General features: G+C 43.3%; 1 protein-coding gene across 5 annotated transcripts in view; it reads left to right on the forward strand.

The window, feature by feature from the left end:
* The first annotated feature begins 11,464 nt into the window (after positions 1 to 11,464).
* The window catches only part of pcdh7b (protocadherin 7b), a 105,768-nt gene continuing 93,314 nt past the window's right edge, over positions 11,465 to 23,918 (forward strand). For all 5 annotated transcript variants that reach the window (XM_046064855.1, XM_046064856.1, XM_046064857.1 and 2 more), the window contains exon 1: positions 11,465 to 15,374. In XM_046064855.1, coding sequence (XP_045920811.1) covers positions 12,300 to 15,374 — 3,075 coding nt within the window. In that variant the 5' untranslated portion in view covers positions 11,465 to 12,299. The remainder of the gene's footprint in view (positions 15,375 to 23,918) is intronic.

Here is a 23,918-nt window from a genome sequence, read left to right on the forward strand (position 1 = left end):
CCTAAAAACATTCCTGTTGCTATTTTCAAAGAAGGCAACCTCATTTCTCGCAGTGGGTGCCTCTTTCTAATGTTGACCAAGTACTGTATGCTGCATTGTGGATAAACAGGTGCTATTAGGTGTTAAGGTTTGAGATTAATATGAGTCTGGAGAAGTACAGTTGTAAATCTTTGCACTCTCTAAAGCCATGTCAGGTTGTATGGAAATGAGTAATTCAAGAGGCAGATTTGAACTGAAGCATTAATCTAGGATAATCTATTGATCAATCCTGATGATCACATTAATCCTGGCAAATCACTGTCATTGATACGGCCATGTAATGGATTATTACCCGCAGAGCTGCATATATGCCAATGTGGGCTTTACAGTATTGTACAGGGGTTTTAAAGGAGGGGACCTCAGTGCAGACAGGAATGTAGCACCTGTTCAATTATTATAGATAATTACTGATATTAGGAGATACATCTCTACACTATAATCAACTGAGGTTGAATTTAAAAGCATGTTTTTAGTGATGACACAAACAGGCTGTTGACTATAAGCAGATTCTCTGAATATGAATGCCAAATAAATATTCAACCTTTCCTGAATATAATTTTAAACCAGATCCTGGCACTTTGTTGTTGACAGCTGTGTCTTCAGTGAAACAGGCCAACAATAATAACAGCGCATATGAACACAACAGCAATTATTATCTGTCAGTTCCAGCCTCTTGAACGTGACAGGGACTTATCTCCTAATTAGTTGTAATAACAATAACTAGCTTGGATGTCGACTTGCATGTGTCTTTTTTATTTTTTAAATCACGCCTTGAGCAGATGCAGGAGACGTGCCTCTTTGGGAGAGAGAGCATTGCTATTTTGTTGTTACTTTTTTTTTTACTTTACCGACAATCCTAGGCAGGGCTGCATGCTGGTTTAGGGTGTTATTCATTGAAAATCAATATTTTCCATTTCTCAGGATGCAGAATGAATTATTACTGGGATGAGCATTGTGGAGAGATTGAAGGCTTAGTCTGAGGCATCACTCATCTGAAGACTTTCACAAGGACATTTACTTCTTCTCCCTAGGAGTTAACTCGGCGAACATGGATCTCCATTTTCCTCACCACTGTCGGGGCACATATCACCCTATGCACTGAAGACTATATCTCACAGCAGCAGCAGCAGCAGCAGCAGCAGCAGCAGCAGCAGCAGCAGGATTGGATGCACACGTGAAGCCATTTAAATAAATAAACTGCTTGAATTCCTCAGGTCTTTTGGATATTAACATTCTTTCTTTGGCTTGTCCTCAGGGTTAGGGTGATCAGATTGCCGAAAACATTCTCATGTTGGGCCGGTTAGGCGAAACTGCCATTTTTAATGAACGTGTCCTAAGAATGCCAACCGTGTAATTCGACAATGACCTCAAATCCTTTTTTTCTGAAATGATGAGCTAAGCACAGACACACTCTAATTAACGAGCCACTCACAATAGAGACGAGCAAATTATGGAGCCAGTTTGAAATGTCAAGATAACCAATTATCAAATGAAAATCGCCATTAGGTAGTTCCTTCTGGCCACAGGTGATGAAGCCACCTGAAATAATGGGAAAAGCACAGGCAGAATGGGTTTTTAGACATGGTCATAGGGGAAGTATTAGATTAACCATAAATGTAAGATGCCTTGGGGACCAAATTTAAGCAGATAGATTTCTCAAATGTCTATACCATGAACTGAAGGAATATTGGCTTCTTAAGTGATTGATGTGAGAAATGTGTAATGACATTTTTAATGGCAGTATAGTTAAACATTATTCTGTTCATATTTGTCGTGACATTGCACAGACACACATCATTTATGGCCAAGCGTTTTATGTACTTTTGCTCTTGGGATATTTGTTAACGATTTTTTTTAATCAATTACAATTAAGGGAAATCTTATATGCTATACTACAGCATACAATAATACTTGAGACTGGTGGTGCACAGCCCAGGGGCCCCAAGGTGATCCCAAGACAAATCTAATGGGGTCGGAAGATGATCACCAAGTTGTGAAAGAACAAAAACCTTGACAAAGCCCATAAAGAAATGTTTTGTTTTGTTTTGTTTTGTTCTGTTTCTGAGATTGGTGTGAAACTTGACAAGCCTGCACAGAGCCCTTACCTCTACCCCATACAGCACCTTTGGAAGGAATTGGAGTGCTGACTGCACGTGAGCCATGCCCGACATCACTGCCCAGTCTCACTAACAAGGGTACATACGTCTTGTATTAGATCACATTCTGGACACATGGGAGACTCTTCTCACAGCGATCGCCTCATTAGTTAGCCTCATAAAATTCACACAACAACCATAGTTGTTTGATAAAACAAATCAAACAAATATGGTATCAAGTTGGTATCACCAACCCCAGCTTACTAACACCCTTGTGGCTGAATGGGAGCAAATCCCTGCAGTCAGGTTCCAAGATCTTGTGGAAAAGCAGAAGAGCGGAGGCTGTCAGAGTAGTGTATGCATGACCAAGAGATTGCATTACTTTACAACTAGGGGCTTGCACAGGGACGCGTTGGTGCATGTGTTATAGTGGTGTCTCCCACACCAAAAGCATGTGTCTTATCAAGCACCATTAAGTAAAAATGTTTGGCCATCAAGAGTTGCTCTAAAACATTCAGATGTCCCCTGTTGATTGACCTTGGCTTATTAATTTCATTCACTTTTTGTTTTGTTTGCAATTCTGTGGGCTACACAGATCATAATCGCTTCTGACAAAAGGTACCAAGACCTGCACTGTTCTACAGACAGGACCCAGGAGATAGACATCATGTTTTAGTGAAGAATGGACTTCTGAGTGACTGGCAGATACCTCACCGAGACAGAGAGCTCTGGCGGGGTTCCAGCGAGAGAGAGAGAGAGAGAGAGAGAGAGAGAGAGAGAGAGAGATAGAGAGAGAGAGAGAGTGTTTTTCTCAGAGCAAAGGCAGCATTCAATGAGAGCTTCACTGGAGAGGATGAGATGCCCTTTCTGTGTGCGATGAAGGATGGACAGAGGGGGGGGAATGAGGGAGCAAGAGAGAAAAACAACGAAGAAGAGGGAGAGAAAGGAGGAAACTTTTCAGTCTGTATTTTCCATTCAAAGACATTTTGACAGGGCAGAGCCCACTCTGTGGCGGGGAGTGGAGCCATTTTGAAGTCTCCTACCGGCAGCTTGAGGGAAGCGGGGAGCCAGAATAGATATATCTCGAGGCTGCCTGGGTTTTTTTTTTTCTCCCACCACACTTTCTTTCCTGTTTTTGACAGCCAGCTCCGAATCGCCGAGCAGGTGTCTTCTTATTTTCTTGCCGAAACAGTGGGACAGTGCACACAACACTCCGACGCTGTTCATAAACAGATAAACACATTCGCAGACCAGACAGACAGGCAAACAAACACACATACTCACACTCACACACATACATATAAACATAGCAGTGGCACTCAAGAAGTAACTATGCATTGGAAATGACTACCCTTCGCCCATAATGTTTTCCACGCGCCTGCTGAAGTTGAGGGGAGGGCACGAGAGAGGGGGACAATCTGTGACTTTCTACACTGACACAAAATGAGTTTCACAAAGCAGCCGCTATTTTCACTTTAATGCATGCAAATAACAGGCAGCCACTGACACGGGGGCAAGATTTAGTATGCTCTGCGATTTTTAGGTCACAGGAAGGGGAGGGGTAATTCATCCTTATTATTCCCTCAACAGATCCCAATAATGTGGCTAGTGTTGCATGCTCCGGCTGGGTTTTTTTCCCCCCTCTTCTTCTTCTTCACCCTTTGGAGGGGGTGCAAAATTAGCCGGGTTATTGTGCCAAACTTCCCCTCTCAAGTGTCAGATTTTCAAGCCGTCTTTCTCTGTGACAAGAGCCGGGCTCATTGAGGATCAGCGGGTGGAGGGGAGGAGTACAGAGTGTTGACACTGGAATTATCACAATACGAGTTGCCTCGAACCACATTTCCTCCAAATCAGTCCATTCATAGCGGCCACAGCGACCCTCGTTCCGTTGAAGAAAGGCCTCTGAATGGCTGCTTTGAGAGGTCCCCTTTTGATGTTTGAGGGGCTTTTGAAAAGCAGGGTGTCCCTTCTGTCACTGGTGTCAGTGATAAAGTTGTGACTGGGGGACTAACTGACTGGATGGGTGGGGTGACTAATACCTACTATGTATATGCCCCTTGTACTGATGGGAGTGATATGGGGCCATTACATGTAAGTGCTCAATTCTTTTGAAACCCTCTCAATTAAACAAATTAAGAAATTATAAAATAAAGTAAAACATGTAATAATTAAACTTTGGCATTAAAAATAAGAAATACATAAAATAAGACAACAAAAATAAAAACAACTGAAAATGTACGAAATTTCAAATAGCTGAAACTTGATAGAAAATGACTAAATAGTGAGAATAGCCCAGTATGGAGTAACAATTTGACCTAGAGTATACCTATCCAGTTTGTTTGATGTCCAGATGTTGTTAGCATATATTCATCATTAACTTATTAAAGGGTGGGTGGTTCAATCCCAGGCCCCTCTTGTCCGTATGTCAAATTGTCCTTGAGTAAGTCACTTAAAGGTTCCGTGTTTAAGTTTTAGTGGCATCTAGTGGTGAGGGTTGCGAATTGCAACCAACAGCTGAGTCGGCGCTCACATCGCCTTTTCCAAGCGTGTAGGAGAAGCTACAGTGGTGAGTAACAATGCTAAATAATACCACCATTTGTCCGAATTTCACTTCTCCTCTTACTTTTAATAAACCAGACAACTTCTACTTCTACTTCTTCTTCTTCTTCTTCATACATATTCAGCATAGTGATGAAACACGCTCTGTAGAGCAGTAGAAACATGGCGCCGCAACATGGTGACTTGCATGTAAGAGGACCCGTGGTGTATGTAGATAGAATTGGCTCATTTTAAGGTAATAAAAACATAACGGTTCATTATGTAAGGTCTTCATACACCACTGAAAACATAGTTATGGATATTATATTGCATTTCTGTCAATAGATCATCTTTAATGCCCATTTTCCCCACCTTCCATTTTAGCCCCTGTGACTACCTGAATGATCTGGTCAGTATTGAAACTTTCTGAAACAATTCTTTTCTGTATTGTGATCTCTTCAACAGTTCTCGCAAAGCCTGGGGGGTGGGGGGTGCAGAACAAGGCGTCGGGAGTCTCAAAATAGCAACTTGCCAGAGGGAGTTGGAGAGAATAAGGCTCGCTGAGCAACACCACCACAGAACTGGACGCTTCTTCTCTGTGCAGTTGAGTCACTCCTTGTTGATGTTTCTCTCTGACGTTCAAAGTGGAGGATGTCGTGGCATATTACCTCTCGGGGCAGCACTACAAAGAGTTGCCTAAGAGTGGCCTGGCTGGCTGCACGTTCTTGACGGATGTTTATAATTCTCTCCTGAGGCCGTGTGGTCAGACAGTACACAGCGACAGGCTCCACGCAGGCTCAACTGGGGACAGTGACTGACACGTCCACACAGCGGCATACATGGGAAAACCCACACATGTGCATTGGAAGCGTGAATCAGTGCTTGCACCCACACATGCTAGGATGCATACGGATACACACAGGAAGGCAGGAAGAAAGATAAGGACACACATACATAGATGTTCAGTCCCCTAACATCAGGGGGTGTTGGCAGAATGTTGTTAAGATAGCTCTGATAGGGAGACTGTTGTTCACCAAGAGGCATTGTCCAACACCCTTTCAACCACATCGCATCTTTCTGCTTCCATTTCATGCTGACAGATCCACACTAGAGACAAGGATAGCTAAATTATCTCCGCTAACTTATGTACTTAACTGAGTACATTTGCCCAAAATCCCAAACACCTTGTGACTCAGCACAACTGAAAAAACACACACCAGTGCGATCAGTCAAGCCCCCAAAGCGACAGAGTCTATGTACTGTATTATTAATAGTCCAAGAAACTCGCCCAATTAAGATACAATGTGCTGAATTTTTTTGTGTTTAGTGGCTGAAGAGAAATCCAGCTGTCATGGCATGACGTAAATGCAACACTCCCTCATACTTAACGGCAGGAAAGGTTGTTTGCCAGTGACTCCCAAAACGACATATATGACCGCTGGAGTATCAGCGACACACATATACCAGACCTTTGCTGTCACGGTAAACACGTGGTTAACACTGTGAAACGGTTGCAGTTTAGTTCAGGCAACCAAAACTGCTTGGTTAAGTTTAGGAAAAGATTATAGTTGGGGTTAAAGAAAGTAAGTAACGTTAGTAGGCCATAGGACGTAACTTAACTTACGTTAAATTAAGTCAACGTTGACGTTTGGTTTCACACAGGACACAAACAGGGGTCTCCTGGGTGAAAGTCTTATGTTTGACCCTCACCCGACTTTGTCCTTTCCTCCTGTCATAATTACTATGGCTAAAGGTCGCTGCCTAATAATAAATGTAAATACAGGTCATAAAAAGCTGCTTGCCCAGATAAACTACAAATGGCCGTACTTTAAGGGAGAATGGTCTGCATAAATGCCAAGATGATGTTAATCCATGTACAAAAAGTTGACAAATCAAAGCCAGTTGAAGAGCTGTATGAATCCATTGTGTTAATGTTCTCACTCATTCGCCCAACTGAAAATAAAATCTAGATGGAAGATGGGACAAAAATGAATCTTTTTAACAGTCACAGCTTCCCATGGATTGTGGACACGATATCACAGACATACTCATGTTTTTCTCACATTTCTCAAAACTAACTTTCACACTTTCAAAGCAGTAAATACAGCAAACAAAACAGACGCCTATTTGCTACACAGCCCAAAATTAATTGGAAAATCTTACCCTCCTTTCTTTTCAGATGAGATCTCTATGGAAATCAACATCTCCTGATATACCAACAGTGTGTTTATAATAAAGTTCAACAGCTTTTATACAATTGTTTGTATAATTTCTTGTTTGTTTCTGTATAATATGTGAAGCGTCTGTTTTAATGTGGAAATACTTGAACACGCAGTATTTCAAAGTAGCATTTGAAAAAACTCACTTTTGGTAGTGTCATGTGACATTACTTCAGAAAATAGACAAAACTACCTGGTGCCTTGCTGGGAAATTGCTTACATTGTGGTAACTACATCATAGCTGAATGCCAATTAGCAGGATTTTTCTGTCACAAAGGAGGACTTGCAATTACACAGTTTGAATTGGAGATTTCAAACCAACACAAGACATGTAAAAGAGCTCAATAGTGGCTAAATCACCTGCACTCAAATTTCTACAGCAGCATCAGTCAAAACAGTGGGAAGAAACTGCATCATCAAAGACGAAAACGTTGCTCTTTCACCTCTTTCTGCTCTAAAACCACACCACTTGTCTCTTATCCTTTCACACATTTCCCCCAATGTAAGAGGCTACTACGTCCTGCTTGAAACAATCCAATCAAGTCAGCCTGAAGCTTATATTCCTCTCACCTCTAGCCTATCACTATTCACCAGCTGCCTTTATTATACCACTTAGCTGCACCTGCAGTGTGCAGCAACCAGCTCCTGATGGTGATGTCAACATCCAACTATAAAGGCAAAATAAAACATAACGCTACATGTATTTGTAGCATCCTATATATGTTTAGCTCATGTAGTGATGTATCATCTTATGCTGTGCTATAAATGTGGCTCCTCTATCATCACCAGCATCAAGAAGCACCATAATGTGTCACTGACAGGTGAGTAGGTTCAAAAACGTGTGCTCACTTTATTAAAGGTATCCTAGTGGTTTTTTGACCACTAGTAGCCTAGCGCTATGGGGCAATGCTTTTCATGTAATGGGTCCACGTTTTGTGCATGTGTGCAAGGATGAACACGCATGTGGGCAATGTGACGCACATTCTCAACGGTGAGTGACTTTGTGCTATTCTTATTCAGTAAACATGCCTTTTTCTTTTTTTACAAGAAAACTCCACAGGGCGCCTTTAACTGCCTTAATCATTTTTACTTGACTAAAGGTCAATACAAATGACATCCTTCTCAATTATGACACATTTAAAGGAAACTACACAGTCTGTACTCCCTGTATGTGTGAATGAAATGGTACCAGCACCATGTTGTCAATGTATTAAACGTGTAAAATAGGTTCTCCGCCAGATTGTAAAACCTTCGCCTCCATCTGGTCCTCCATTCATATTCGCAGAAGAGTCAGACCCTCTGCTCTGATTTGAAATGTAATTATTTAGCAACCCTACCTGTGAGCACAGTTAGTGTGATCACTTAGTACCTCTCAGGTAATCACTTTGAACTGCAACATTTGTCATATGAACATTTAACTGTTGGAGAGCCCGTGATAAATGTAGAGAATGTGCATCTTTTCCGATTGCAGTATGGCTGAAAAGCAGAAAATATTATCACAGTGATATTCTATCAGGATGTGAAGAAAACTCATATATATGTTCTTCTGTTTAGCATAAAAGCAATTCAGCTGTACACTGACTATAACATGGTTAGATTTAGATGGTAACTTGCCTTTAACAATGCAACTGATCTTTTAAATACCTCCATTGTCACATCAGTGGTCGACATTAATTTGTTTTGACAGCCAAAATAATTGCAACTTCATTGTGCAAAATGCCTTAAGCATTAACTCATTAAGGACAGGCAGACATTTCTTCTCTCTGTCATATCTGACAAACATCTAAGTTTTACATTTTCCCTTCCTACATTTCATTAATGCTTCTAGACTGTCTATGGGGCATGAGCAAAACAAGCAAAACTAAGACAGAGGTAAACATTTAAAGATGAGCAATCTGAAGCTATGTCATTTTGAAATCCAGTCATTACCTAACATTTGCATTTTTAAAATGCAATGATTCAGTCAGAAAATTACTGTTTTTGGGGTGTGGGGGGTGTGTGTGTGGGGGGGTGCTGAATGATGTATCATCGCTTATCAGAACTTGTTTTAATTTTGTGCCATCAGTCATTGTGTGGGAGTGTGAATCACTTTATTGAACATCTCGTTTTCAAAACACCTCGTTTTCACTGATGAGGTCATTTTGACAGCGTCGAGTGCTTTCCCCGGCATCATTTTAGACCACTCATCCACTTCAGAGCAAGATCGATGCTACACACTAAACTATGATAATGATTTTCAGTGATGATTTTGGCCTTGATCCTCATGGTTCTGATAGTAAACACTGTCTCTGAATCGCCTACAAGGTCAAGTCCACATTGTATCTGGTTATTCCAAAGGCCTTGGGACATACAGTTATTAATTATTGTTATTTCTTGTGAGTCTCCTTTGATCCAGTGTTTTCACGCTGGTTGTTGAATATGAGGCTGTTAAGAAAGAACTATGTGCTGAATGTGAATCTTTGGATGTTTGGATTTTATTTATTGACTTTAGGGTTGATTAGACTTGAACTCTAATAGACTATAATAAACTCTAGCTCTTTTTTAGCTGGATGTCACTATTTGTTATAATTTGTGTATCCTTTGTATTTTTTAATTTCATATGCACATCATTTTGTACACACAGCTGACAATTGTAAGGTAAACATTAGATTATTATGTCTAACACTGTGTGTAAGAGTAACCCATATTTCAAATTGGGTAACAACCCAAAAGTGATATAACACTGACACTGGGGTCAAAACAATCCACTGGTATGAGTAACCCAGTATTGAAAATTGCTACATTGTCCCAAATTGTGGTTGGTTTATGTCTATTATAACTGTATTCCTCATGAATTATATTTGTAATGATGTTGGTTAAATTACATAACATTTTTATCATTCAGAGGAAAGGCTGATGAAAATTTTCTATTATAATTAGTGATAATTGAAACTTCTTCCCTACATACTAACCCACTATATATTACCTATAATAAACCATTATTGTTTATCTTGTTCTTATTACTATTTTGTATTACAAAGCTATTTTTTAGAGAAATGAATTGACTACATGATGAAAACAACACGTCTAACATGTACTAAGTGGATGAATTTACCCTCTCTCTGATGCACTCCTACAGCCTTTTCGGAGGGTTGATTTTAATTTGACGATAGAGGGCGCTAGTAAGCAAGGATAAAGCCACTGCTGGTATTCAGACAACCGTCTGAGAAAGATACAGCTGCTGAGACTGGCTGCCTCCCCTCCTCCTTCCTATCCCTCCCTCTGCCCCTCTCCGTCCCTCACTCTTTCACTCACTCATAACACTAATCCGCTGTGTAATTTCAGACACATCGCCGCACTGTCCCTATATTAAAACAGGAGAGCATCCCTAATTCAAAGTTAAAGGAGGATCCCCTCATGGACGCGGATTCAAGCACAAGACCCAGAGTTTCTTTTTTTTTTTTGCACTTAACACAGCAGTGCAAATGCGCATACGTGCTATAGTGAATGTACGCAATCACCACACATGTGCTCGTTTGCCTGCCGTACACTGTGCGCCCTTGGGAGAATTTAAGCATGGCCAACATCACACTAATGTTTGCTCAACACTGTACTCATCGCAAGTACTTGGATGGCAGCTGTGGTAGGACACACACCACGCACGCTAATCTCAACACGGGGAGTATGTTTGCGCAGTGGTCAAATAAAAAACCCTTGTTCAGATCGTCTGAGGGGGCATAGAAGAAGGGATTGCTCTCTTTATTCCCCTTTGCGCAAATGAATTCATGGCCACAGTGTCAGATTCCTGGATACTGAGTGGACTGAACGGCGCACAGGCGAAAGACACCGAGCCTGCTGCGCCGGAGAGCACAGCCACTGGGACCACACGCATTCATATTAGTAACCAAGGGGAAACCACAGCAATGCGCACACAGCCAGCCCCGTCCCGTCTCACCTGTCCTGCAGCGGCGGTGTCGCGCGCTACTGGGCCGGGATTTGGAACAGTTTAATATCATATTTAAAAAAGAAAGGAAGACAACTTATGGCATCGTAAGTGTGCGTAAAAGTTACGCTTTGATTTTGCGTTTTCTTGTCACACATAAGGAATCTCTTGCGGCAAAAGCCAACATTCCCACAACACACTGCACCAGCTATTAAACGTAATAACACTACTATACAATTCCTATTATAATGTAAAAGACACTTAAAAATATATTTCTTATCGTATATCTCGCCATATGGCCAACAGGAACATAAGGCATACGAAGCATCCGAACTGTGCTCATAAAGTGCTGAGACACGTTTCAAGAAAATAAGGCTGAAAACGACAGTATTAGAACATCTCCCTCCTCTGTCCCTTTTTGTCAAATATTGTCTGCCGGTGTCTGGACCCGACTATCAAGACCAAGTCCGACCCTGTTTACGTGTGCTGCTGGGGGAGAAGAAACCGGAGGGGGGTGGAGAGGGAGAGAGAGCAAGAGAGAGAGAGGGGGAGAGACAGACTGCAATATCATTTGTGAATCCCTCTCACAGTGCTGCAGATACGGGCTGCCAACACATGCGGCGCGTCTGCAGGTGAGGGAACAGGCTGAATGTGCTGGACACAACTGAGGAATTCAACCAACGTTTCCTAAAAACTGCGTCGGATATATGTTTTTAAATTCTTTTCGTTTGTTTTTTTCCTCTGTAAAAACACCCTTGCATTTCCAATAGGTTGTGCACTGTGGAGTTGGCTCTCAAAAAGAGAGAGAGAACTATACTGGCTGCTGGCTGCAAGTGACTTGGAGGAAGAGAGCAGAGTAGGCAGCCGGACAGGTAATTTGCTGCATATTCACATCCTCAAGATCGGAGAGTTGACGGGCTCCGCACATTCAACACTCGCCGTGTGACGAGTTTGGAAACTGCGCGGGCATTTAAATGATCCTCTGACATATGTGGACATATCCTCGGACAGAGGATTATAGCAGCCTCACCCAAAAAAAGGAGATTCTAAGCACAAACTGTGAGTAAAACGGCGGGATAAGGGCTAAATCTACTTTCTGGTGATATGATGCTCGGACAATAATATTTTTGGCGTTTACGCGCATGAAATTAAAAATTTTTGGCACCGCCCGGAGCGCACGAAGCCTCTCTTGTGTGTTTTTGATATATGCATATTTTTATTTTTACTAAAACAAGGAAAGAGCAACTAACATCCAGTGTCGGAGTAGAAAAAGCAGAGAAGAGAGAAAGCCCGTGCACTTGCTGCTTTTCACTGCAGCAGGAGCGATGTAGGAAGTCGTCCGGAGGATGAAGTCTAGCGCATCCCGCAACAGAGGGCTTTGCTCTTAATGAAAACGATTTTCTTTTCCATATTCGGACTTTCAAGCAAATTCTTTTTATGGACATTTTTTTCCAAATCTAAGAGGACATTTTTCAGGGGAGAACAATGAGGACTACTGGTGCAGTGGACTATTTGTACTATTGCATGCTCATTCTGCAGCTTCTGCATCAGCCCGCTGCCAAGCAAGTGCTCCGGTACCGTTTGGCTGAGGAGGGACCCGCCGATGTTAGAGTAGGGAACGTAGCCGGGGACCTGGGCATTGTTGCCGGGTCCGGCGAGGTGACATTCACGTTAGAATCAGGCTCAGATTTTTTCAAAATAGACAACATAACAGGTGAGCTCACCACCAATGAGAGGCGCATAGACCGTGAAAAATTACAGCAGTGCCAAATGATATTTGATGAAAATGAGTGTTTTATAGATTTTGAGGTGTCCGTGATTGGACCAGCCCAGAGCTGGGTCGACCTCTTTGAGGGAAAAGTCATCATATTAGATATAAATGATAACACACCGTCTTTCCCGTCCCCTGTCCTGACACTGTCTGTGGAGGAAAACAGACCAATTGGAACCCTTTATCTGCTGCCCACAGCCACAGACAGAGATTTTGGCAGAAATGGAATAGAGAGATATGAGCTTATCCAGGACAATGGGGAAAACTCAAGGCGCTTGGGCTCTTCTGGGGATTCATTCTCAGGGAAGAGGAGATTTGAGGAAGGCGCAACCAGGAGCAGCGTCTTTGAACTGCAAGTTGCTGACACTACTGATGGAGAGAAGCAGCCTCAACTCATCATTAAAGGGGCCCTTGATAGGGAACAGAGAGACTCCTATGAGCTCACACTGCGTGTTAGGGATGGAGGAGATCCCCCTCGCTCTTCCCAGGCCATTCTTAGGGTGATGATCACTGATGTGAATGACAACAGTCCTCGGTTTGAGAAGAGTGTGTATGAAGCTGACTTACCAGAAAATAGCTCCCCTGGTGCCCCCATACTACAGCTTAAAGCGGCTGATGCAGATGTGGGGGTTAATGGTCAAATAGAATATGTGTTTGGGGCAGCCACAGAATCAGTAAGGAGGTTACTGAGGTTGGATGAGAGCACAGGGTGGCTGAGTGTGTTGCACCGCATTGACCGTGAAGAAGTGAGCCAACTGAGGTTCACAGTAATGGCCCGTGACCGAGGCCAGCCACCGAAAATGGACAAGGCCACTGTGGTGTTGAACATCAAGGATGAGAATGACAACGTTCCTGCTATAGAGATACGGAAAATTGGACGCATTTTCTTAAAAGACGGAGTAGCCAACGTTGCTGAGGATGTAGTGGTGGACACACCCATTGCCTTAGTTCAGGTGTCAGACCGCGACCAGGGGGAAAACGGCATTGTGACCTGCACAGTCGTAGGGGATGTGCCCTTTCAGCTCAAACCAGCCAGTGAGATGGAGGGGGAGCAGAATAAAAAGAAATATTTCCTCCACACGTCTGCACCGCTGGACTATGAGGCCACACAGGAATATAATGTGGTCATAGTGGCTGTGGACTCTGGAAGCCCCAGTCTGGCAAGTAATAACTCTCTTATCGTCAAAGTGGGCGACACTAATGACAACCCTCCTGTCTTCAGCAAGAACGTAGTAGAGGTGTCGTTTCCAGAAAACAATGCCCCTGGCGAGAGGGTGACAACAGTGGCAGCCATCGACGCAGATAGTGGGAAGAACGCTGAAATAGCCTATTCCCTGGACTCATCAGTAAATGGGATTTTCTCTATCGATGCAGACAGTGGAGACATCCGAGTAAACACCATTCTGGATAGAGAGCAAACGGAGCGCTACGAATTCAAAGTGATAGCCAAAGATAAGGGCATAAACACCTTACAGGGCTCTGCAACAGTGGTTGTCCTTGTGGCCGATAAGAATGACAACGAACCAAAGTTCATGCAGGATGTGTTCACCTTCTATGTCAAAGAGAACCTTGAGCCAAACAGCCCAGTTGGCATGGTTACAGTAATTGATGCAGATAAAGGCCAAAATGCAGAGATGAGTCTTTTCATTGAGGAAGAGGAAGAGATCTTTTCTATTGAGAATGACACGGGGACTATTTTCTCCACCCTGTCCTTTGACCGAGAGCAGAAAACTACGTACACATTCCGTGTCAAAGCTGTGGACGGCGGCGACCCTCCCAGATCCGCCACCGCCACAGTTTCGCTCTTTGTCATGGATGAAAATGACAATGCACCAACAGTCACTTTCCCAATAAACAGCTCCTACACCCTTCTCCCTCCCTCCAGTAACATCAGAACAGTGGTCAGAACTGTCATAGCCACTGATACCGACACCGGCATCAACGCGGACCTGAACTATAGCATCATTGGGGGAAACCCCTTCAAGCTTTTCGAGATTGATGGGGGCACTGGGGTCATTTCACTTGTGGGGAAGGTGGAGCACAAGCACTATGGCCTCCACAGACTAGTGGTCCAGGTGAACGACAGTGGCCAGCCTTCACAGAGCACCACCACACTCGTCCATGTGTATGTCAACGAGACTCTTTCCAACTCCACAGTTGTGGAGGCCCAGGTGGCTAGAAGCCTGAGCACGTCTCTCAACACCAACATTGCCGGTGACCCCAACTACGATCTAAGCAAACAGCGGTTAAGCATTGTGATCGGAGTAGTTTCGGGCATCATGACAGTCATCCTCATTATTCTAGTTGTTGTCATGGCCCGTTACTGCCGTCCCAAGAATAAGAATGGTTATGAGGCCGGAAAGAAAGATCACGAAGACTTCTTTACCCCACAGCAGCATGATAAGTCCAAGAAGCCCAAGAAAGATAAGAAGAAACAGAAGTCCAAACAGCCACTCTATAGCAGTATTGTCACTGTAGAGGCCTCCAAACCCAACGGGCAGCGCTACGACGGTGTCAACGAGAAGCTGTCGGACAGTCCTGGCATGGGCCGCTACCGTTCAGTCAACGGAGGGCCGGGAAGCCCAGATCTGGCCCGGCACTACAAGTCCAGTTCACCGCTCCCTACTGTCCAGCTTCACCCGCAGTCGCCAACAGCTGGTAAAAAGCACCAGGCAGTTCAGGACTTGCCCCCTGCCAATACCTTTGTTGGCACCGGAGATAACATTTCCCTTGGATCTGACCACTGCTCTGAGTACAGCAGTCAAACTATCAACAAGTACAACAAACAGGTAAGAAGACAAGTCTCCATGTTCTTCTTTCCCCCTCCACCACTCTTAAATGTCTTCTGTTTCTTCCTCTTAGTGTTCTCTCTACCATAATGCTTTCTGACAGGGCTAGTCTCAGTAGTCTTGTTGCCTTTATGGTGCTAATGTGTGTCAAGTTAGCGGTATTGATCTGTTTGGTTTGGAGTGCCATTCACATGTAATATTGAAAAGGAAGAGAAAGGTTTAGATTAGCTTATGAAGGGATAATGTTACCACTCAACCAAACATGTCAAACTTTTCGCTTTCATCACGGCTTTCGTTGAGGCTGCCTTTTCTGTCAGGGGTGTCACAACCACTAACCTTTGCAAATATGTGTCGGAGGGTTGTAGACAGCGCACATAAGGGTTTGGTTTGCAGTTATTTTATCCCCGAGGGGAGCGAGGCAGGGGCTGGCTACATTCCCCTTAGCAATGTCAAGCCCTGCCCTGCCCTCTGTCTGTGACAAGGCTGCCTTGTCTTCTTGTGAATGGGAGAAAAAAACACAAAGCAGGACAAGAAGGAAAGGTAGATGTAGTGTGAATGCAGCACAAACATGGCTTTGTCAGGTTTCTGAGTCATTTTTACAGTCTCGGCTTAAGTAGGAACATCTGGCCAGGAGGTCCTATTAACATTCTTCTGCACATCGGGGTCTGCATCAATTCATTGACCTAGCAGTGAAATTGGACATTTTAATATCACCTCCCCTATTGTGCCTAAGTTTCTTTTACTCCCTTATCTCCTCATGTCCTTATTTATAAATGTCTGCCATCTTCTCCCTGACTTTCTTCTCTTCCACTGCCATCCACCCTCCAGCTAGTCTTACCTCCCTTCTGCTTTTGCTTTTCTTCATATTTTTCCCAGCTCAGTAACTCTTTTCTTCCATTTGCAGATGCTGGAAAACGGTGTAGGTGGCATGATGTGATATTCAAATTCCAGGAAATGTGTGCTTTTATCACTTCAGTCTTTATATATTCTGGCTGTTTCTGCACTGTTATGTGCAACAGCGAGAAACAAAGTTAATACATAATGAAGTCACCTAATTTGCGTTTTCAGGAAAAAGAATACTATTGTTTTATGTGTTTTCATGGCAGTCTAATGAAATATTGATCTTTATTTTACTTGGTGTCAGTACTACTCCTTTAGAATTCGGGAGTGCTGCAGAACACAGCTGGATTGTTTCTTATTTTCATGTTTTTTTCTAGATATCTCTTTGTTCATATTTTTATATTCTAAGCCCACTGTCGCCTTTTCTCCCTCAAACTCTCTTTTGGCCCTGTGCAGTGTATCCTTGCATGCCTTGCACCCACCCGTGCTGCCTGTTTTCCCTCTGTATTCCTCTTTCTCTCTCAGTTTTTTTCAGCCTTCACCATATCATACCTCTTACAATGGTGCTGTCCGCCTTTTTTCTTGCAGTGGTTTCTTTTTAAATCTCCACTCTCATCTCTCTATATCCTTCTCCCCTCCCTCTTGCTACTTCTCCTCTCAAATCATTTCACTCCCCTTTTACTTCTAGCCCTTCTCTTCCCCTGCTCTGTCTCTAACAGCTTCTAATATGGTGTATTCACTGAGCTGCTTCCCAGAGTGTGAGGAGTGCTGTTGCTTTCAGATGTCTCCTGCATAATTAAAAGGGCACTCTATTTGCTGCTGCGGCAGCAGCATGTATTGTGTGTCACTATGCTCCACTTATATAATTATTTATTTACTCTCTACATTAATGCTGCGGTAACTTTTATGAACTGTGCATTTGTTATAATACAGTGTCATTGACAAAACCCTTTTCTATTTTCCTGTGATTCTTGGGCACTTAGTTTGGATACTTGCATTGTAACAGAATAGTAAAGAAAGTATTCATTGGTCTGTTGGGCAATATCATCCACGTATATTGTGTGGTGTAGCCTGTTAGGTATTTAATATACAATAGCTAGCAGATATTCAAAGTGCCTTTTATTTCCCATGGGCTTAGTAAATACTCACTGTTGATACATTTGGTTGCGGTGAATAGGGTGTAATTTAATGGCTGAACAAGAGAGCTAATTGAAGAGAAGGTGTGTGTTCATGTGCTCCAATTATAGCGTTTAACAGCCACCTCTATATTAGATTAAGTAGTGAAGCAGTCATGCTCTTGATTTTCGGGACGCTGCATCTAAAAATATTCAGTTTTCACGCAAATGACATTACAGCTAAAGACATAATAAAGCACTCAACAACACTTGTGGGCTTCAGTTAAGGGAACAATTTGTGCAAGATCTAGATTAGTGGTAGAATTTTATGATTCAATGAATACCCAAAACATTGTATTTTTATTAAATTATATACATTTCAAATAAGGTATTACATATACAAATATGCTATTACTATTTTACTTCTTTGAGCTGTATTCACATTCATATTTAATTTTTCACAATTGGCCACAAATTACTTTGAACCTGTTTAAGCTGTGGATGGTCAAGATTTATGATTAGTGATGATAAGCGATCTTTATCATTGTGTGTGTGCGTGTGTGTGTGTGTGTACACGCCCTCACCCAAAAACACTTCTCTTTCACCACTCCCTCTCTTTTTGTCTGTCTGTGGGGAAGAGATAGAGACAGGCACAAGAAAGGCGGCCCTGTTAGTGGTACAGAGAATGGCCCCTACTGTTTCACAAGGGACTTGGGGTTGGGTGGATAGATGGGGAGGGAGAGAGAGAGAATAGTGCTGACCATTGACAGTAATCTCTGAGGTATCGGGTTCCGTCATTCTCTCTCCTCGCCTAGCTAATCTTACAATAACTGCACAGGCAACCTGCTCGGGCAGGTAACCAGGCAACTGAGGGAGTTTATCGGTGAGGCGAGCCTTTCTTCTTAGCCCATCAGACATTTAAACAGTCATTAAGCTGAGCTAACTGTGAGGGGAAAGCCAGCGTGTCACCCAGCAGCTGTTGAGGGCTTGAACAGGAGGGGCAACAGACCTGACATTTCATCTCTTCCTGTATCTCCATTGATCGTGGCTTATGTTATTCATATTTTATCCTGTTTTTTTTCCAGATACATTAGACTTGGTTTATCAACTCCTCACATACCTGTCCAGTCTTTATATATCTGAAGGCTGATGAGGTGTGCGTGCACTTAACAGAACACTTAACTTTATTACTTTTGGCTGTAGCTTCTGTTCTATCCAGTGCCAGAAAATAAGGCTGTCTAACCGTAATGTAGTGAGGAATGAAATCACTTAGCCATCGAATTAGCACAAGCCATCAGCTTTTGTTTTATCATTGCACTTCAAAGAGCCACTCGTGCCCAGGTGGATCACTTTTAATCAGTGGTGAGCCACAGCAGCTTGTATCCTGTGCTCTCGCAGCGTAGCCCCTCAGGGCAGGCAAGGCCCCGGTCCACACGCTCATACCAGGTTATCCCGCCTCAGGGCAAGCATAACTGGACATTGCCCTTAACCCAGGCCCCTGTGTTCACCTCCCGTGCTCTGGCCAGCTGTTCCTCCTGTGCCTTTCTCGTAGCTGCAACGTCCCCCAGCACATGCTGAACGTGGCCGGGAAGCATCTGATTTGCATAGGGCAAATCCTCACCCCGCCGCACTCATATAGGACAAACAATATCACCACGCAAATAGGGGTCACCTGAATGGTGTATGCAGCCACAACATAGAATGTGATTGCCCTTCAAGCTCTAGACAGATCAGGAAACCAATATGGAAATGCAATACTTTGCCTCTGGGCTTATTTGTTTGAACATACAAAATGTAGCTGCCTAAACACCTATGAAAAGCCACAACTGACTAAATTGAATCTTAACAAAAAGCCCCAGTGACCCTTTTTGGTGTCTTCAGTTTTATATGAACACCTGTATAGAGGACTAAGCAGTCACGCCACCATTGTCTAGAAGTTTGTGTATTTCTCTTTCACAGCAATCACCAAACACACTGCAAGCAACAACCTACCCCAATGATTTTATCTGTGGAACTGTTTTCTGTAAGCTCAATAAGGTCAGCTTCTTTTTGGCGAAAGCAAGGCAAGTAGCTGTTGCTTCCCAACAATTTGTGCCATAAAGACAACTCTCAAACTTTCCTTCATTATCATTAAATCTAAGCATAGTAACTTCATTGAAAGTCAGGATAGGGTGCCAAAAAACACAATCTGGAAATCTCGCATTTGGTATGAAATGAGATTATGTGCAATGAGCTGGTTTGTATATTGCCACATTGTTATTAGCGCTTGTCCTTTGTGTGGTGCCGCGTACCGCTGACTGTGGCTAATTTTATCAAAATTGTTTTGGATCTATTACGGCTTAATTCAATATATGGCTGCTCAGGCTTTTGTTGTTTATGTTAAGAAATGAAAATGGAAGGAATAAGAACGCACAGTAATACTCATGAAATTGCAGCGGGCAGCATTTTCTGGTATAATTTGGTTTGGTGATTTGAATGCATTAGCTCTAAGGCAATTACTAATCTAAGGATTAGACTTACCTGATATGCCGGCAGAAATGGTGGGGCAGAGAGAAAGTCAGAGCGATTGCTACAGCTGGTCTGCATACTATGTTAATGCTGAGGCCTTTTTTTTCACCTATAGGGGAAACCATCAAATGAATTGCTCCATTTCTATTTCTTTGTCTTCTTCTCCTCCCCTCCTCTCTACATGCAATAAATGTGCCACTGAGCTCAGTTGTCTTCACATTAAAAATGAAGCTGAAGAAGATGATAGAAGATGATAAGAAGCCAGAATATAGGCGAGGGTGGAGGGACGAAACAGAGAAAGAAATTTAAGCCGCATGCCACCTTGATTGCTCTCCACGCTGCTGATTGTAAGTGGCAGTGTCGGGGATGCCACCTTCTTCTCGCCGCTTCTTTCAATTTGATGTCATCGAAAATGGAATTTCATTTCATACTCGGCAGCGATCGCATTAGATAGGGCTCACCAGGATAAAGCCGATTCATTTTTGCAGATTTGCCTTTCCTGTGGCACTATCAATCATTGCATACTCACTATATTGCAGACTTGCTTTTCACGGCAACTGTTAGGAGGAGTTTGTACAGTAAATTGACTTTTACAAGGCTCCCAAGGTCTATGATATGCCATGCTAGCCTTGTTGTTTTCTCCATAGCTGTCCTCTGGTATCGACTGGAGAAGCTAGAACCAACTAAATGAGAACATCACTTATCTCCACTGCTATACAACCCCGGGGAATAGTTCTCTGTCGATGAGCTGGATCACAACACGGATCAGACGGGAGGTTTGTTGTTTGTGAGACTAATAGGCAAAACAATAGTGTTTTGTTTACTGTGACACTGTACCTCATCAAGATTGCAAACATGTCTGGCAGAATCAGTCCTGTAGTAATGTGACTTTTTGTTGTTGTTGTTCTGCAGGAAAGGTCATAGGCCATTTGTTCTCTTGATGTTGATTCAAACAGGTGGCAGAGGGGTATTTTGCTTTTGTGCTTTTTTTTGCTGGATTCTATGATGAGCAAAGTTTCTGTTCAGTGTACGTTTACGTGCATTCGCACCTCTCTCCCTCCGTTCCTCCTTTGCTGTGGAGGAAACACGGTGATGAATCAGATGAATCACTGCCTGTCAGTGTTGCTCACACGGGTCCAGGGTGTCAAGGGAACTGCCAGTGGCCCCCCCTTTAGGGGGCGGAAATTTAAACCCCATCCAGCATCAGCCACGTTGTCACACGCGGCCTTCGTGAAAATGAGTGTAAGAACCATGAAAGCCAGACATGTTGATCCATAATTTGCCCCTAAGTGCCGCCTTTTGCTCCGGCGGCCAACTGTAAATCTCCTTAGTGCAAAGTTAACTTGTTTATTAAGCGGAGCTGACGTGTGAAGAAAAAGACACTTTAACTGACACATTGCCTCCCAGACGGACAGAGGAAAGACGCTGGACTTAGTGAGACGAAGGCGAGGTGTGTGTGTCTACACAGCGGTGTTGACAGGGGAAAACTTAACAAGTTCAATGTTGTAATCGAAGTGTATTTAATAGGTACAGCCTTCACCCTGGGTTCAGGTTCACATTGATTTTTTTTAAAGGCTCTGACAGACATGCACCTGTTGTAATTCTCTTTCCCCATACTTTGACCTTCCTCTTTTGGATTGAGAAGCTGCTAAAATATTAAGATGCACTGAGATCTCCTGCCTGCGTAAGACACATTAAGAATTGTCTGGGATAAATAATGCATCCGAAAGCTTTGCGTTTTTTTGTGTCAAAGGATATAGCTTTTTATTAACGGGCTGCAGTCATACATATTTGCTAAGCAGCAGAGTATAATGGATATGACTTGGGAAGGGGAGGAATAGGACAGCTTGACTTCTTCTATTAGCCCTATTTTGGTATGGCTCCCACCATGTGGCCCCCAAATGAGATTATCTGTGTATGAAACAGGAGGTAGAGCACTCACCAACCATCCATCAAAGCCTGGGGGGACCCGTGTGAAAGTTTGTGCATGTGTACTCAGCAGGTACACACACTGTGTGGATGCGTGTAAGGGTGTGATAAAGTGTGTGGGTGTACAGTATGTTTGTGTGTGTGTGTGTGTTTGTGCATCCTGTGAGGGCTGGAGAGGGGCCTCCACAGTTCAGCCTCTCCATCATCCTGCACGCCAGGCACACGCACGGCGACATGCCTGAGAGGGTTTCAATATCCTGTGTGTGCATGTGTGTGTGTGTGTGTGTGTGTGTGTGTGTTTGTGGTGCCTGTGCTGCTGTGTTTACCCAAGGAATGCAGTTCATTATATTTGTATGTGTGTCTGGTTATTACATACACTCTCTACACACATGCGTACAGAGGCAGATGGAGCCTGGAGGCTAGAGCAATACTTTATCTTCAACTGTTAAAAACCCCATGACAAGCTGGAGTATTCTGAGTGGATGAGATGACTATGACCTGGATGACTGAGAATCTTCATAGGTGACGCCTCTCAGTAACCGCGAGCGCCCTCGAGCAAGGCACTGGGAGCTCCTCTGCCCCAAACGGAGCTACTTATAGGAAACTGCTGTGACTACTAATGTTTCAACCCTGTCCACATGCGCGTACCACCTATATTAAACTCTGCAGACGTACGCAAAGAAGCAGAAACATTCATTAGCAAAGCGGTCGCAGGGGCAGGAGAAGCCTTTGTATCGATGAGGCCTTACCTGGCAGGGAGCAGGCTATTAGCCAGGCCCGATAACTCTTGTCAGAGGCTAGGAGAGTCTGGCTGCCTGCTGAAGAATGAAGGTCACGGGGCAGTTGGAGTTACGAGCGGCCTCGCAAGGTAGCTGCTATCAAATCAGCTGAAATATGAAGTCCAGCCAGCCTTTTTTTTTTGAAAATGCAAATTTTTCAATTTGCCTCTTTCTCGGTGTGTACTTCCTTCTGCTCGCTCTTTCATCATGCTGCGTAAGGCGATGTAGGATTAAATTGGAATATGAATAAGGTTACAGCCTTGGTATAGTTTGTGGTCACCACAAGGCAGATGATGACAGATGTGCACTGGCAGTACACAGACTTTCTACATAACATTGTTGTATTGAATATTCCTAACACATTTTAAACGTCTTTGTTCCTCAGTTATTAATTAAATGTCACATAGATAGGGTGGAAAAAGAATCCTCTAGATCTCCTTAAAAGGACCTGGGGCAAACTGAATTAAAATGGCACCGTCAGTAAGTTGGGACAAATCCACCTTTTGTTCAATGCTGCAATCTTCCTGGAATATTTTCACAAGTAACAGTTCCCATCATTTGGTCTATCCACACAGCCTGAGCTGTGTTAGGTGAGGGATTCCCTACAAGGTAAACGTAAAAACATTACCACAGTCGAGCGCTAGCAGGGACCTAGCGTTTTTTAACGGCAGAAATACGGCAGCGGGTGCTGTATATGGATCGCAAGTGCCCAACACTTTCAATTTGTGTCCATATCTATCTTTTTCTTGAGTTGAGAGGTGATCCAAATAAAACTTAACGGCTTTTGTGGCGTCTCTACGAGGGACTTGCGGTGTGAGCCGCAAACAACGGTGTGTTGTTTTGCCCTCCAGGTCACGTGACTGAAAACTATGAATAGCAGAGCTCTTTGTTCTTCTGCCAGAAAAACTGTATATAGTCTGACCCTCATATGCTATGTATTCCCATGGGCCTGCCCTGTTGAAAACTGCAAAATAAAGTGGAGATGACTGTAATGCTGGCTTTAGTCAGACAAATTCTACTGTGGATTGAGGCGCTCTAGACATTTAATATGGTTTCAGGTATTGATTTGCAGCACCTTACCCTATAGCCTGTTTATTATCTAGCTTTGGTTTCACCTTTTACTCTTTTTCTTTGCAGTATCTCAGGAGATGGAGTCCTGCTCCTTATTTCTCCATCTCCCTTACTAACAACAACGTTCTCAGTAACTACTACAAATATTCAATCAATCTGGCCACCGGCAAAGAACATCCACCATTTTGGTTTGTGAATGAGTGGGTGAACGCAGGTGCTTGAATAACAACATGTTCTGAGCTTTTGCTCAGTTTGCTGCAATTATGGAAGGAGGGAAAGGGGGGAGGAGTGTAATCAAGACT

Source organism: Micropterus dolomieu, linkage group LG12 (genome assembly GCF_021292245.1).
Source record: "Micropterus dolomieu isolate WLL.071019.BEF.003 ecotype Adirondacks linkage group LG12, ASM2129224v1, whole genome shotgun sequence".
NCBI classification, from domain to species: Eukaryota; Metazoa; Chordata; class Actinopteri; order Centrarchiformes; family Centrarchidae; genus Micropterus; species Micropterus dolomieu.